General features: G+C 38.0%; 1 protein-coding gene across 24 annotated transcripts in view; it reads left to right on the forward strand.

Moving 5' to 3' along the window:
• The window catches only part of SLMAP (sarcolemma associated protein), an 86541-nt gene that overhangs the window by 34766 nt on the left and 34827 nt on the right, over positions 1–16948 (forward strand). For 13 of the 24 annotated variants that reach the window (XM_027640468.1, XM_027640450.1, XM_027640451.1 and 10 more), the window contains exons 3-12: positions 4285–4357; positions 5564–5600; positions 6992–7054; positions 8461–8556; positions 8846–8917; positions 9576–9716; positions 11386–11523; positions 12759–12927; positions 13013–13063; positions 13651–13701. In XM_027640468.1, coding sequence (XP_027496269.1) covers positions 4285–4357; positions 5564–5600; positions 6992–7054; positions 8461–8556; positions 8846–8917; positions 9576–9716; positions 11386–11523; positions 12759–12927; positions 13013–13063; positions 13651–13701 — 891 coding nt within the window. The remainder of the gene's footprint in view (positions 1–4284; positions 4358–5563; positions 5601–6991; positions 7055–8460; positions 8557–8845; positions 8918–9575; positions 9717–11385; positions 11524–12758; positions 12928–13012; positions 13064–13650; positions 13702–16948) is intronic. The other 11 variants (XM_027640454.1, XM_027640462.1, XM_027640463.1 and 8 more) reach the window with 3 other exon arrangements.

Consider the following 16948-nt stretch of genomic DNA (forward strand, 5'->3'; position numbering starts at 1 on the left):
TTTACTTGTTTTTATCAGCAATTATTTGCAGTTAGTTTATGGGAAAATTTGTGGAAAGTTCATGGTAAGCAAAATCCTTGCCATGAATTCTTGCCAGTAGTAGTTCTTTCCAGTGGTTTTACAAAACACCATCCCAGTGACCTGTCATTTGTGTAATGAGTGATCAGATTGTGCAGCCTTCCTTGTCCTTTTCTCAAGCTTTGAACGTAGGAGCTGTGCTCATGTTACTGATGAATGTGTTGAGCTTGCTAATGAGGAAGAGCATTCAGGTTTGCTTTCCTCGCTCTCTGTGCTCCCCCAAGCAGTGAAGGGAGATCATATCATCATGCTGAGGCACAAAACAGCAGCATCACAGTTTGGGTGTTTACCCAGGAATGCCACTGGAATGCATACAGACACAGTTTTTATCAGTTCATTTCAGGAGTCTTAGATGTTCCTGTTAATCTAATCTAGTCATGAAACAGACACAAAAGTAGTTTTTAAATTAGTGATTCCCTTTAAAACCACTTTGCATTTTGTTATTTACATAATGCCTTACTTGCACAAGACATTTCAGCATTCTGCTGGGTGTAATTATAAGGCAATGACAGGATAGGCAGAGTGTACTTGTCTATGTAAATTCTGAATTGTGTCAATATTGCTAGAATACATTTATTTTATTGTTCAGGCTCTATCTTAGTAAATAATTTCCTTGCAAATGTGATCTGGATTTGGTTCATTAAAGTCGTGGCATGTTCAGTATGTGATTTTTCAGGTTATCAGGTATGAGCACTGATTCCTCAGCTTCCTGCTGTGCAGCCAAAGTCAATAGCGGGCCCTGGAGAAGTGTTTCCATGCCTCCTGCTTCCTTATTTGTCCACTTGCTGTATTACTGACAAGCACAGAGGCCTGGCCATTTCCCTCTCCTTAAAACAGCACTTAGCTATTAACATCTTGCTGCACTTTTCTCTGTGTTAATGTGGTTTATACTCTTTTAGCACTTGTTAATTTTTCCAGTCAGCACCAGAACACTCCAAGAGTTAACTGGTGGTATTTCCCTGCCTGGAAAGCAGCCTTGCAAAGCAGGGTCAAATAATACCAGATGATTTAGTTCAAATACAGTTTATGTACTTTTTTCTAGTCAGGTTTGGACTCTTTCGAACATCTCTTCTATCATGGGGTGTTTGAGGGAGCCTGTGCAGTGAGGAGCCCAGTGTGTTCTGTGGGATAGTGCACAGACCCTCAGGGGTGTGAGGGGCTCCTTGGGGCTCGATAGTGGCTACCAAGGCTGCTGTTACTGCACTAATGAGGGAAGAGTAAACCCAGACCTTCACTTGTGAATTCTTTCTCTAGGAAGCAAAAATTGAGACAAACAGAAATGTTTTCTATGTTCCCATTGTGCTCCCTGTGCAGCATAATCCGTTGGGGTTCAAGGCAGCTCTTGGAAGGGTTTGGAGTGGTGAGGTGAAGTGTGAGGCAGCACCGTGTTTCGGAGGGGTGCAGAGCTCATGACTGAAGTACAGCAAATTGAGCAAGAGCAGGGTTTAAGTCTGTGGTGGGAGTGGGACAGGGTGTCACTCCATGGTGGGAGCTGTGGATGTAGTGCAGGTGTTTCACTCCGTGGGGAGTGGGATGTCACTCCATGGCCGTGGGCCGGTGGTCACTCCATGGCCGGGAGTCACTCCATGGCTGTGGGATGGGGGTCACTCCATGGCCAGGGGTCACTACATGGCCATAAGTCACTCACTCCATGGCTGTGGGCCAGGGGTCACTCCATGGCTATAGGATGGGGGTCACTCCATGGCTGTGGTCCGGGGGTGTCCCTGTGGTCCTGGGTTGTCCCTATGGTCCTGGGTTGTCCCTATGGTCCTGGGTTGTCCCTGTGGGCCGGGGGTTTCCCTGTGGTCCTGGGTTGTCCCTGTGGGCCGGGGGTGTCCCTGTGGGGCGATGGTGTCCCTGTGGTCCTGGGTTGTCCCTGTGGTCCTGGGTTGTCCCTGTGGGGCGATGGTGTCCCTATGGTCCTGGGGTGTCCCTGTGGTCCTGGGGTGTCCCTGTGGTCCTGGGTTGTCCCTATGATCCGGGGGTGTCCCTATGGGCCGGGGGTGTCCCTGTGGGCCGGGGGTGTCCCTGTGGGCCGGGGGTGTCCCTATGGTCCTGGGTTGTCCCTGTGATCCGGGGTTGTCCCTGTGGGCCGGGGGTTTCCCGCCCTGGGCGGTTCTCGGGGAGGCGCCGCCGGGCCCCGCGTGCCCGGCGCTGTGGCGCCCCCTGGCGGCGGCGCGGCCGCTGTGCCGGTGCCGGGCGGGAGCGGCCCCGCGGAGCGCCCGAGGTGAGCGGGACCGGGAGCGGGAACGGGGAGCGGGGATGGCTCAGTCCCCTGGGGAAACCAGAGCTCGCTTCGCTGCCTTGGCTTGGCATAGACCTCCATTTAAACGGTTGCTGCTGTCCTGTGCAGTCAGCGCTGTAGTCGTGTTTTCTGTGTCGCTTTCCCTTTCCCTTAGGCTTTCTCATTATTTTTGCAATTACAATTAACTGATAGCTAAAGGTCAGACTGCGGGGTTTGGGTCGGTTTTTTCTTTCTTATTGTTTTTATTTTATAAACTTATCAAAATGCTTGGTACCTTTTCCCAGTCACTGTCTTTTGCTAAATGCTCTTTATATCGTAATATTTTACACAAATAAAGCTCCTGCAGCTTTTAGGGGATTTTTATTTTTTTCCTGTCTGGGTGTTGACAGAAAAACTTCACAGTTATGTAATCTCACAGCAGACCTACCTGATATGTGACCCAAAGGTGTCTGTTGGTATTTAATTTCAGATACCCTAATGTTTTCTTATTGAAATCACTAATTTCCTCTTGAAGATTCTTCATTATGAAAACTATGTGTTAGAGGCTACAGCTAATATTACTTTATATAATGTGATTTTTAAATGTTTTTACAAGAATGGATTTTTTTCCATTATAAATAAATAAACCTTGCAGATTAATCTGTTTTGCCCTGGCATATAAGTGTAATACTTTACCAGATCAGCTTGAAAAAACAAGGTGCTGTAGCCAGGAGGATGTGTCTGCAAAGCATTAGCTTTTAGCTATGGATAAAGGTTAAAAACAACTCGGCTTAGTTGGATCGTTTCTCCTGTATTTTTAGATTCTATTGAGGTAGCTTCCTCAAAGACTTGTCTCATTTCCCTGGAGTATTACCGATGTCCTAAAATGCCCATTGCCCTTTTTTTCAAAGCTAGATTAACTGTTTTGCTGATATTAATAACTGTGAAAGTAGAGCAGCTATTTTGTATGTTGATGGGTGCTTGAGGTATAGTAGTACATGATAGGTGACCACATACTCATCTGTATCTCTTTTGTGGTGGTATTTTGGGTACAATGTATCTTTCCATGTATCCAGAAATAATTTTTATTTCCCAGTTCATAGAACCATACAAGGAAAAAACCAACTAAAACTCAGACATAATTTGACTGTTTGCAAAGACATTGGAACTGGTACCAGTAGCACTTTTGGGAAACACTGTGAAGAAAGCTTGGTGTAGGAATCAAATCTTGCATTTCTTCCTCTTATTCCTTAGAATCTCTCTGGAGTTCAAAGAATCTTGAATTTAGTCCTTGAGAAATAAGTTTTCCTCTTCTGAAATGAGAGGCCATCTAGGGCTGTGCATTAGATGTGCAGAAACATCCCAAAATAGAGATGTTTTGTCTTGAATGATGCTGCTTATGGTGTTAGAGAGGATGTACTTCTCAGTGGTTCCTACACACTTCCTCTGCATTTCCTTTTTGATCCTTGTTTGTAAATAACAACCACTTGGCAAGTTGAAGTGAGTGTCCATGACACAAGTTGAGTGTGTTGCCTTTTGTCCCTGGATGTGCTTGTAGGAATCTTGTCAAAAAGGTGGCTCATTATTTTGTTTATACCTCTGCATTCCCATTGCCTAGCTCAGGTAAGATGCATTCCTCCTTCCTCATTTTAGGTTCAGAACATACCATTAACTTTTTAAATTACTATAGAAAAGACAGGTTTCAGGTATTTCTTCTGCACGTGGAAGAACTGGAACTGCTCCACAACCAGGACTAAGAACACGGCAGAGCCCCTTCAAGTTTGTGATGCTGAAGTTTCCTGTCTCCAGGGGAGACTCAGGAAGGCAAACCCAGGCACTGGTGCTTGAAGGTGTTCGTACCTCTTCTTCTTTGCCTGTCTCAGGGTTTCTTAAGATGGTTTGATTGTTACTACAACATTAAGTGTTGAATTTACAATTCAGTAGTAGTGAATCATGATGACTTAGTATTTGTTTCTTTCCAGTTACCCATGGATGTATAGTCTCCACAATCAAACTGTTCCTTCCAGATGGAATGGAAGCTCGATTGCGATCAGAGTAAGAATAAATATTCATGTATAGCAAAACTCAGCTACTGTATAATGAGGATTTGATTGATATTATGTTTAAAATCAGTGTAGGAACAGTTTATTTTCCCGTGTCTGTGCAAAGAAAGTGCAAGGAGAACATGGTTCTTTTGCAGGCATTGTGGAAAAGAAATCTCATATGCTTGTAGCTTTTAGAAATTAACTATGAAGAATAAAAAGGTCTTCTAAAAGAAGAAACAATTTCTTATGAAGTTGAGCTTTTCTGACTATTTGTGGTTTAGTCTGCTGAAATGGGTGTTAGAAGCAGAAAAATATAGGAAAAAAGAAAGCAAATGAGAAAATTCTCCTTCCCTCTTTCTTTATTTGGGATTATTATTTTTACTCCTTTAAATACACATAAGCTCTACTAAAGTGAACTTTGTGGAAACTCAGCTGAATATTGACAGGGTTTCTGTGCATGTGTGCATACTCCAAAGAAATTTGCACCGAGTAGTAGAAACCAAAACCTTAAACTTTTTGTTTGCTCTGAGTGCCAATTACAAATGACATAATTTTAATTATCTTTCATTATCAACAATTGTATGTTTTATATTGCTTATTTAAATATTCTTTTATCATTACTATCCAGAAACACTTGCATGAAGCTTTAGGGTGTCTTGTCTTCTGGGAAGATAAGTAAAAATAAATTGTTATGGGAAAATTTCCATATAATTTCATGTCCTAATAAGTAATAGTAGAAATGTAGAGTGTTAAACTTTTAGTTCTTCTGAAAATGTGCAAGTATAACATTTACTCTAGTGAAAATGTACAAAATTCTGTTAATTTACCAAATATTATTTTACTCAGTTTGTTGAATTTGTAAATGAGAATAGTATATCCACTCCTTTAATATTTATTGTTTTGTGTAAATTGGTTTAAATCCTAATAAACTAATTTTTAAAGAATCAATTTATGTGAATACTGAAATAAAAGTTGGTAAAGAGAGCTTTTAGAATAGCTCCTGTATTTATGATCTGATGTAGTTCTGTAACTTTGAAAAAGTCTCACAGCACAGTATTAACTGGTTTTACATGTTTATGTATTAACTCTTCAACTTTATTTGAAGAGTGAACTTAAAAATACAAAACATCTTGATTAAATACACATAACTAGTGATCTTCTGGATTTTTGAACTGCTATTCTGCACTTTGTGTTCACTTTCTTTATTTTTTTTTAGTGTTATCCATGCTCCATTACCAAGTCCTGTTGACAAGGTAATTCAGTAATTTACTGGTTTATACCTTATTCAGCCACATGCTGTTTTTGGACTTGTTATAAAGATGAAGAAGTGGTGGAGTCTGTCCAGTTACATTTAGATATGTTTTCCACTGTCTGTTTTTACCTAGTTTAATATTTTGAGTGGCACTTAAAATAGAGAAGGTAGTGCAGTATTATAGTGTATATTTGAAGGTAGTTTGACTTTTTACATTATGGCACCTGAAACATGTCTTTGGAACAAAACTACTGATGTTCAGATAATTAATTTCCAGGTACAGATTGACAGACCAACAGGTTTGCATAATTTAATATTTCATCTGTTCTGTGGGACCCAAGAGCAGCTTATGATTTGGTGTTTAGATGAGCTCTGTTGTCTTTGTATCATGTTTTTTATGGAGGAGAAGCTGCACTGCAGTGTCTGCAGAGTGCTCTGTCGTGTTCTGAAGGAAGATTGAGACCAGACCTCTCTGCTTCTCTTGAGCAGAGCCAGAATTGCTCACTGTAGAGTCTTGGAATCAGTATTGTCAAGTGTAATTCTTAAACTCAGTTTTGGTAACATGGGGGATTTGCAGAAAAGCTGTTAATAGATACATCTTTGAGAAAAATGATCAGGAATTATATCTCAAGCTTCTAAAAAGAAAGATTAACTTAAGTAGGTTTGAATCAGAGAACCTATATCTGAAGAACAAAATGTCAAGGAGCTGTGGAAGCTTACTTGTGAAGTCAACAGCTCAAGGGGTTTATAGATTGTGCTTAAGTTGGTTTCAAAACCATGTATGTGGCTTGAATCCAGGGGAAGGGTGGAAATTCTGAGGAAGGACTACAGGTATAACTGTGAAAACAATTAAAAACCTACAAGATTTAGCAAATAAATATATTCCACTGTCAAAAAACTCTGCAAAACGACCCAAACAGTTTCAGTTATGATTAAAAATAGTACAGATATTCCTGAAATCTGAAATAGGTACTTATAAAGGGGGATGATAAAGGGGTAGCTCAACAAGAAATGTGTGATTGTAACGTGTGTGTGATGACATTGAACTGGAAGCTCACAATTTGTGTTTGTCCTTGGGTTGAATGGCTTCACTTTTGTACCCCTCGGATTTTTTTTGTCAGTTGAATCTCAATTGTAACAATAGCCTTAAACTCACTGGTGTGTTGGTGGTTCAAGAACTTGTGAAGACATAAACATAATGGGACCTCAGTCCAGAGTTTGGAAGTTCTGTGATAAAACAAAGCATAAATAGTAATGGAAGAGTAAATGAAATGAAAATGCTATTGTTAGATAATTGTAAGTTTGCCTTCATGGCTAGATTTAAATGAATTTTGCATTATTTGACTTTAATGAGAAATCCAAAACCGTTCTGATTTTTACCTTCTTTTTCAGGTTGCTGCTAACACTCCCAGTATGTATTCTCAGGAATTGTTTCAGCTTTCACAGTATCTACAAGTAGGTTTTCTTTTAAAGGCATTTCGTTTAACTGTTGTTCAAGACAAACCTTATGCTTTATCTTTGGGCCTGTGTTTTGTAAACAAGAACTACATAAACCTTTTCTGCAGTGAAACAATGTAAAACAATGTAATTGCACATGGTGTAGTTTTGTGTAAACTTTCAGGGTTTTGCATGAGCAATATAAATTATGTCTTTTTTAGAGGAAACATGGAAGTTTCCTATATAGAAACTTCATGAATGCTGTGTACTTGCTTTTCCTGGCCTTACTTCTCTCCTACCCTGCTGTCCCCAATTTTCCTTTGCTCACAATATTTTTGTTATCATCCATTGCTGTGGATGTGCTGTGGATGTGTAGAAAAGTCATAGTAACACAAGAAAGGCAACACAAGAGGTCATTTCATGTGCCAAGAACCAGTTTGTTTCTGGGAATGTAAACTCAGTGTGAATATTTCTGACCCTGTGTCCATTGGAAACAGTGCTGGCAGCTCTTCCTCCTCGTTGGCATCACCAGCCTTTCTGTGCCTGCTTCTGTGTCAGTTTTAGTAGGTGTGTTTTTTCCCCCAAAAGATCTCGTGTCACAAAAGGGTTAGACTGCAAAATGGCAACACGTTACAGGGTGTGCTGCTAGATGTAAGTGCACGATTTAGAAAGGATCACAACATCAGCTTTCTGCAAAAGATAAGAAACCATTTTTACTGGTAAATTCTGTCTAGGTTTAATTTATATGTAGTTCTACTGATTTATTTTGCCTGTTTTTGTTAGATAATGGCAGTTTTTATTTGTTCACATAAATGCTGAGGCTTTTGAGGTAGATACTGTCTTTATATGTATTTGCTGACATAGCAGGAAGCAGCTCAGGCAGATGCTCTTTCTTGGGAAGCCAAATACATACTCACTCCCCAATCTGTTCAGTCTCCATATCCTGGAATTGTTAACGAAGATGCTCTTCTATCTCACTGACATAAACCAAAAATCAAACAGAAATAGTAGTTCTTGCTTGGCATTTTTCTTTTGCAACCTGATTTGAGGATGAACAGCTCATTCCATGGGAGCTGCCAAGCTGCCTTTTGGTGTCTGCAGTTTTGTTACTCAAATTATTGACAAAAGACAAAGTGTTTTCAAGTCTTGGAAAGAACAACCATGTGTCCTCAGCATGTGCACCAGATGCATGAAAAATGAAGGTTTTCAGGAACCTGAGGTTACAGGATATCATTTTCTAATCAGACCATCCAAATAGATGTGTGGATGGATAAAAAGGAATGGGGTTATTGTGGTTTTGAATATATGACAGTGCTTGTCACTCACATTTCCTTTTTTTTTGTTGTATTTTGTGATCTCTTCTGTTGCTTCTGATTTTCTGAGCTGTTCTAGCTGAACTGACTGGTGCCCTGCTCTCTTCACAGGAAGCCTTACATCGGGAACAAATGTTGGAACAGAAGCTGGCAACCCTTCAGCGATTACTTGCTGTCACACAAGAGGCTTCAGATACTAGTTGGCAGGTATCTGCAGGCATCTTTTTCCTTATGGACTGAACTATGCAGTGACATAAATTTTTAGCTACCAATTTACAAACAATGGGGGAGAAAAGCAGCAGAAATAATAAAAACTCTATGGTGGTTCTCTAAAACTGTGAAAAAGATAATGTTTAATAAATTTAGTGATTATGTGCCAGTTTGAAATAGCTATTAGTAGTGAATACTCCAACAGAATTCAGGTCTTTAAAGCAGAACTCTACTGGCACTACATAAAGCACATATTAATACCAAGGTGATGGTTCTTTTCTGCTAGGCTTTAATAGATGAAGACAGGCTGCTATCAAGACTAGAGGTTATGGGAAATCAATTACAGGCTTGTTCAAAGGTAAGTAGTTCACCTAAAGTTGAGTGTTAGTAATTCTGAAAGATACCTCTTTTGAAATGTTTTTTGAAATTAGCTGGTTGTAGGAAAGCAGTTGGAACATTAACTTTCTAAATTGAACCTGTGCAATTTTGATAATCTGAGTAGCTCTGTTCTGTATTTCATGGAATCTGGATCAGTGGCTATTGTTTTCATTGTCCGTGTACTGTCTGATATTCAGAGAAACAAATATGCACTGCCTTGATTGTTGTTTAGGTCACTTATGCTTGCCTTGAATTTTAATTTTTATTTTGTTTCTATTTCCTCTCAACTACCTGCATTACAAGAAATTTTTCTGCAGGTCCCATTTGAGGTATTTTGTATGGGACCTCGTAGGTCTCCTAGGCTTGACATTGTCATAACAGTGTCCAATAAAAGCCCCATCATTTTCCTGTAATCAAATCTGACCATTGAATGTGTGCTGCTATACATACACTCAAAAAAACCAGTTTACACCCAGTTATGTCAAGCATCTTTGATCACTGATTTGTAGACAGCATATTCCCATCTATCAGAAATTGCTACCTACTTTTAATACACCAGGCTTTACCATGGTCTCTATTATATTTAATCAGCAAAATACTAATTTACGTTCTATCTTTGAATTGTTTTACATTTCCAGAATCAAACAGAAGACAGTATACGAAAAGAGCTTATAGCATTACAGGAAGACAAACACAACTATGAGACAACAGCCAAAGAGTCCCTGAGGCGGGTCCTTCAGGAGAAAATCGAAGTGGTCAGAAAATTGTCTGAAGTGGAGGTATGGAAGTTTCATGCCAAGTCTTTTGGAAATGCTGAAATAGTTGTAACTGCTGCTACTTAAATCCCTGTTTTGTTGCCTAATGTGTAGTATGCCAGAGTCTATTGTACCCTGACACTTGCAGGGTATTAAGTAGTACTGTTTATTTCTCCTGTTGGACAATACTAAAATTGTTAAACGGTTAGAGAAGCTATTATTGCAGCTCCTCCCTTTTCTGCCAGGTTTCAAAATTCGTGAAGCTGAAGCTGTCTTACAGAAGTTAGTATGTGTGGGAGACAAGTGAGGGGAAAACAACATACATGCTTTAAAAAAATGCTGTAAGACCTTGTTTAAACTGTAAAATTTATGGAAACATACACTTAACTACTTGTACAAAGTACACTTAAGAATGAGCTTTTATGATTCAAAGTGATGGATACTTTGTTCAAATAAGATTTCTTGCCCCTATAATATCTTTCATCACTATCTTTTTCTTTATTTTCTTTTTCCTTTATCATTATTTGCTATGTTCCCTTAGATCAAGAAGTCTCACAGGACTTAAGTGCACAAAGTCTCTATTCTCTTCATGGTTTTTAGAGAATGCAATGCTGTAATAAATAACCTTAGGAGATTTTACTTAAATACACCTTCTTATGTTTTAATAGTTCTTGGCAGGTTTGTTAATGACTGGAGTTTTATGTATACTTCTACCTTTCTTCTCCTTTCCTATCCTATACTAAGAGAAGAACGTGCTGACATTTATTCTACTTGTTCCTCTTTACTTTGACTTATGAGGGAGAAATAATAATTTAACTTGAGTAAGAGATTTGCTTGAGTGCTTCCTGTCACATACTTATCTCTCCACACAGAAAAGTCATTGGCTCCTGGTTGAGAGTTTTTCTTTAACGATTATTATGTAATGTAGTTTTTAATGCACTTTTGTTTAAAGGTGTTTTGGTTGTGAAGGAGAACTAGGTCAGAGGTTGTTAACTCCCCAAAAAACCCTAAACCCAAAATGAATCCCCCCCACCAAAGGCCAAAAATGAGTTGATGATCAAAGAAACAAACCTTGAGCTGAGAGGAGGCAACTCTCTACACCGTTTAGTTGTGCTGCTGTCACCGAACTTCAGGAACATTCCTTGCCTCCTGGAGACCCAGCTGCCTCTTGAGCAAGGGGACCTTAGTTTAGATGCTTTTCCACATTATGAAGTACAAAAAAAGATTTAGAAATGCTTCCTTGGAGCCATTTGGCTGTTATAATGTCTTAAATCATCTTTTGCTGGGTGAAAAGTATGATGAAATCTGTTGATTACATTGAATTAAAAAATATTATAGAACTTTCAGTTTATCATGAAAGGGAAGAGAATGGTGGAGAGGAATCACACTTTTCAGTTCTTTATTCACAATTATATAGCCCACTATGGAATATTTGGGTTGGGTTTTTTTTTTCCCCACATACATAAACCAATTTGTTTTTCATATAATCTGTTCTTTAAGTAGAGCATTAGAGTTTTGTATAGATCATGTTTTTGCCAAGACCTGATCTATTTGTTTAGCCTTAATGACTAGGAACAAAGCAGCTAAACATGAGTAGTTACATATACTGTTTGGAAAAAGTAGATAAATTTTAGTGTTTGGTAGTTTGTTGTGTCTTTTATATTATTTATTACGTAATAATTCTGTGTTACAGCGGAGTTTAAGTAATACAGAAGATGAATGTACACACCTGAAAGAAATGAATGAGCGGACTCAGGAAGAATTAAGGGAATTAGCTAATAAATATAATGGAGCTGTAAATGAAATTAAGGATCTTTCTGACAAGCTAAAGGTAACGACAGAACTTAATCTGACATATGATGAAACTGTGATGAATGCAACAAATAAATACAATTTCATTTCTAATGTAGTAATCAGAAAAGGTTGAGAAGCTTTTTAAAGAACAGGTTAATGATAGAAAGATGCATATAATCTTTTACATATTCTCTTGGTTTGCTTTTAATGTACTTGAAGCTGTCATAAGTTAAGTCACTTGCTAAAAGGGTTTCTTTTCTGTTAATTTCGAAAGTTACCAAATTTTTGAAGCCAAAATATATTTTAAGATAAAATTATGTAAGGTGTAAAACTTCACATTCAGCTGCTTTTGTATAGACAAATAACTTTCAACTTAAACATCTTAAGGGTAATGGAATTGGAAACTAGAATTAGAAATAAATTTGCAGTGTGTTGCCTCTTTGTGCAGTTCCAAACATAACTAACCCACCACGTAGTAATAATATGGCTCAACTGCCAGGAGGCAGGAACATGCTGTTAGGTTTGTAATTAAACTACATGTCTAAGTATATAATTAAAGGTCCTTTATGCTGGAGAACAGAATAAACACTTCATGATAAATCCTGTTCCTCAAGAGTTTCCAATCTAGATGAGTAGAACCTGTGGAGGAGGAAGGTAGTGGTGCTGTCTATGGAGACCTGAGATACTTGTTGCATTTATCTTGGATAAATACTCTTTGAGTCCTAATTCAGCATCTCAGACAGAAGATTTTTCTTTCCAAATTAAAAGGTTCACTTGCTGGTCTTAGAGCAGTTATGAGTTAATGATGATACTGAGTATACACAGAAGGGTCAAAACTGAAACATATTTCTTAGCTTTGAGGGAGAAGAGTCTTTGAAACTTACCATGAGATCCAGCAAGGAAAAAGATGTGGCTTCAATCAAGTTGGTCTGTGCAGTCAGTGTGTGTTCAGTTCAAAAGGGCTCCTGAGTTGTGATTGATTTGAGATGCTGGGAGACTTCAGGTGTTTCTTAGTTCTTGGACCCTGCTACTGTAAAATTTATGTTCCTCAGACAAAAAGTTAGTTAAGGTCTTTTGAGATTCTTTCTGTCTTACTGTACTTGCAGAGAAATTTATAGAAAAACAATAGATTTTGTGTTTTTTCTGTTTTCCTTATCTGACTAGCAAAGACAGTTACTTAGATCCATTTAGCTATACAAAAATCAAGGAGACATATTCTTTCACGTGTTAAGTTTGATTTGTCTGGGAATGTTTTTCACCTTTTTTGAGCAGGTAGCAGAAGGAAGACAAGAAGAAATCCAGCAGAAAGGACTGGCTGAGAAAAAGGAATTGCAGCATAAAATAGATGAAATGGAAGAAAGGGAGCAAGAGCTCCAAGCAAAAATAGAAGCTTTGCAGGCCGACAATGACTTCACCAACGAGCGCCTGACAGCTTTGCAAGGTTAGTCACTAGCGGGGGAGAAACTTTGGTTATTTGTTTTTCTTTTAATCTGTGAAATATCTTTCTCTTGGACTTCTGTTTACAGTACGGTTAGAACACCTTCAGGAGAAAACTCTTAAAGAACACAACAGCTTAGGTAGGTGTGATCAAGTTTCTTGTTTCAAGCTGGTTTCCGGATTTTCTGTTCGTTTACTTTTGCTAGGACAGTCTCGTATTCCCGGTGTCTGGCAGAGGAGTTCTGTTCCCCGTTATCCCAGTAGGGAGTTCTCCCGGGCATGGAGAGGGGACAGGGGTCGGCAGAGGGCGCTGGTGCTGCGGGTGTTCAGTGCCTGCCCAGGGCCCGATGCCGAGGTCGGACTCGGAGGGGTTTTAAATCCTTATACATTTTAAAATCCTTTTATATATATATATATATTTATATATATATATATAAAAGGATTTTAAAATTTTATATATATATATAAAAGGATATATGTATGTATATATGTAATAGGCAGTCATTCTTTGGATGTTAGTAACCTTTCATATGTTTGAACCATCAGGAATGTGGTCTGTAGTGCAGAAAAAGCCATCACACTTTGCCTGCTTTGTTTGATTAGGTACTTAGAAGGAGGAGGTAGCATGAAAAGCCAGATACATTTCACAATGCTGTATTTATAAAGAAACAAAACCCAAAACAAAATCTTGCTTGGTTCCAAAAATAATACCCTTTCTTGATCCTAGGCATACAAGTTGACGACTTCATACCTAAAATTAATGGGAGCACAGAGAAAGGTAGTGTATCTTAAGGCTACCTTTTGTCTTATGGTTTATGTTTGAAGTTGAACAAATTCAAAATGTTCTTGAAAGTTTTGCTTTGAATAATATTCTCTTTAAAAATTAAATTGAATTTGTCCACTCCACTGACCAGCATTTTTTTGCTTAGACTTTCAGTCTGGGTGTTTTTAGAAGGTTCTGTAAAATGCAACAAAACAACTTGGAAGTCGTCTTTTTCTTTTTCTTTTTTTTTTTTTTTTTGATGGGCTGTCACTGGAATCAGTAGGAGTTTACTGAATCATATCAGGCTTGTGACACAAGAAAGTGGGAAACTCACTGACTACTTTTCCTCATGATTTTATTTTCTCTTGCAACACACAGACAATACACCATTTTTCTAGTAAATTTGGTATGGTAAGTAAAGTCAGCAAAACCTATTTTTTTTTATAACTGACTTGAAAAATGTGAGTATATAAAATAAATAAATAATAGAAACTAATTTTTTAATGCTCGGGATTGTCTTTATGTGAAACAGGAATTAATACAGATTGAACTAAATGACAGGGTTTCTTAAAGACCAATTAGTTAGATCCAAGTATTTTAGCTCATGTGTCTTAACGTACACTTGAACTTTTCTTGAATGAAGTTATCCAGTAAGAATATGGCCTATAACATACAGAGTAAAGAGTATTCCAGTTTGATTCCAAATTCACTAAATTGTTTGATTGGCTGATATATATCTGTCCTCCTGTGTCAATTTTTATTTTTTCCTTGATGTAACTTTCTTTTACAGTCTGAGGAATGGTGGTAGTTGAAAGGTTGAGGCACCTATATAGAGAGCTCATAGTTTTAACTAACGTTCACAGTGTTGAAGGATTACTGTGTGTATTTTTGAAACACAGTTTTAAAGCTCTCTGTGCATATTTGTAAACTAAGAGGTTTTTAACTAGGGACACCAATAGCAAAATAAAAATTTTAATCATGACTTAACTTCATGGTTGTTATTTGGAGCAGGAGGAAAGGTCTTTTAAACACCCACAGGAGCTGTACCTAAACCTCCTCTTAATGAAGAGTGCTGGTTATCCCTCAGTGCCTCAGGATTTTGATCACTTGGCTGTGGTGCACACAGTGCAAGCTGTTAACTCAATGTCTGTTCCCAGTTCTCTGGACTGCCATAAGATTTGATTTTTATAAAGATTGATCTATCTTGCTGATGCATAATTTTAGGTTGCTAATACTTCTAATGGTTGCAAGACTGGTTAAGAAATAAATCTACCTTTGTTTTTTCGTTTTGCTTTTAAAACTTTCCACCCACAGAAGTTAACATCTTTACAAAGCAAAACTGAGGAATATAAAGATTGGATTCTTCATTCTAATCATGTAAACCATAAAAAGATGTTGAAAGTGAGGTTGTTGGAGGTTATTAGAAAAACAGGCAATACTGTGAAAAACAGTAGCCTAGAACTAATTTGAAACATTTAGTAAAAACTGTTGAACTCAAATACAAATCATTTTATAGAGAAATAATTTATAACATCATATTAGATATAATTTTTTTAAAGAAACACTTTGTGTTTGTTTTAAATAGTTTGTAGGAATGTCCTCTTAGTTTTTTTAATACTGATACTTCTTACCAGTTCAGATTTAAAAATTGCCCGTTTAAAAATCATGATGTGATTGTAACAAGTATCTTTTGTGTTACTGATACTTTTTTGTCAAAGTTGAAGAAGCAGTCCCTTTTTGACTTACATTGGATTGCATAAGAGTCAATGTCATGGATGGATGACAAAATGGGTTCCTCTGTCCTATGAATAACAGTGGAACTTGTGCTTAAACCTGGAAGTTTTAGGAAGCTGTTTGCCAATTTATTTGTCTTTATTAATACAGACAACATGTAACTGCTCATTCAAGTTGTCTTTCTGTGTTTATACAGTCTATCACCTTTTTTGTCCTGCACATACCATGCTATTTTATTATTCTATATTTTAGCATAGTCTTCCATTATTCTACCAGTTGTACCACATTCTTCTGCATCTCTGCCATACTTGGTCCTTCCACATTTCTCTGGCATTTTACAGCTTTCTGCCCTGTGTTCTCTCTTCATGACAGTCTGTGCCTTTCTGGATCTTCCGGTCCCGTACCCCTTGTATGACAGATGGGCAGTCATTTGCTCTGCCAGATTTGGGATTTTGTTCTCTTAAAAGCAGCAGGAGACAGTTACTGTTGGTTGGGTTTTTTTGGTTTTGGTTTTCTGTTTTTTGTTTGTTTGTTTGTTTGTTTTTGCTGAGTAGTCTTGCATTATTTTAGGAGAGCTAAGAATTTTGAGATTATAATGCAGTTTGAGCAACTTTGGCAACAAAAGAGAAAAATTGTAAAACTGTGTAAAATCAGTATGTTTTTTAAGATTCCTTTTGTCTGTCTCAAAACTTCAGATCAAGGCCTCAGAGTGTGTGTACAGACACACTCCCTGGCCATGGCAAGAACAAGGGGTTTGCACTACTTTTTTCTGTAGCAGCTTTCAAGAGCTCTATTCAGACTAGAGGAACTAAAAACTCATGTTATAGCCTTTGCAGAGGCTTTTTATAACCAGCTGTATTCAGATGATGGTGGTTGGGCATTCGTCTTCTCTCACTGCACATGTGGAAAAGCTGGTGCAGAAGAGAGGAACTTGCTTATACATCCAGCCCCTGAGAACAGTTGTGCAGAACTGAGTTGTTTCAAAACAGTTGTGTAGAACTGAGTTGTATTTTTCCCAGTGAGTTGCACCACACCTGGCTTTCATCTTTAAATTTTGTGAACCATGTATTACATAAGAAAGGTATGAGAAATTTGTATACAGTCACTTAGAGGATCGTGTATAAAGGAAAAAAAAACTTTAAATACGGAAAAGAAATACTTTTTAGAATAACTTTAAAGTGTAGTAAAGCTCAGTATTGCAGCTGAGCTGCTGATGTCAGAGCCAGTGATTGAACAGTTTGGTTAGAATGTCCCACATTCTGCAGGTTTATAATAAAAGCAGCATTTTCAGACTGATGGACTCTTGGTCAAATGGTTTTTGAGATCCTTCAGGAAGGAAGTGTTGGCAGCTTTTGACTTGAAGAGATGCAGGAGCATGATGGAGCTGGGAGCTGAACAAAATCACATGGAGCAACTTGAGTAAACCTGGAAATTGAGCCCAGTTTTAGGATCTCTACTGTAGAACAGTCCTTTCAAAAATTGTTTCTGTGCAGTGAAACCGTTTAAAAAGTAAAGGAAGATATTCAAC

Source organism: Corapipo altera, unplaced genomic scaffold (assembly GCF_003945725.1).
Source record: "Corapipo altera isolate COAL_440 unplaced genomic scaffold, ASM394572v1 55, whole genome shotgun sequence".
Classification (NCBI taxonomy): Eukaryota; Metazoa; Chordata; class Aves; order Passeriformes; family Pipridae; genus Corapipo; species Corapipo altera.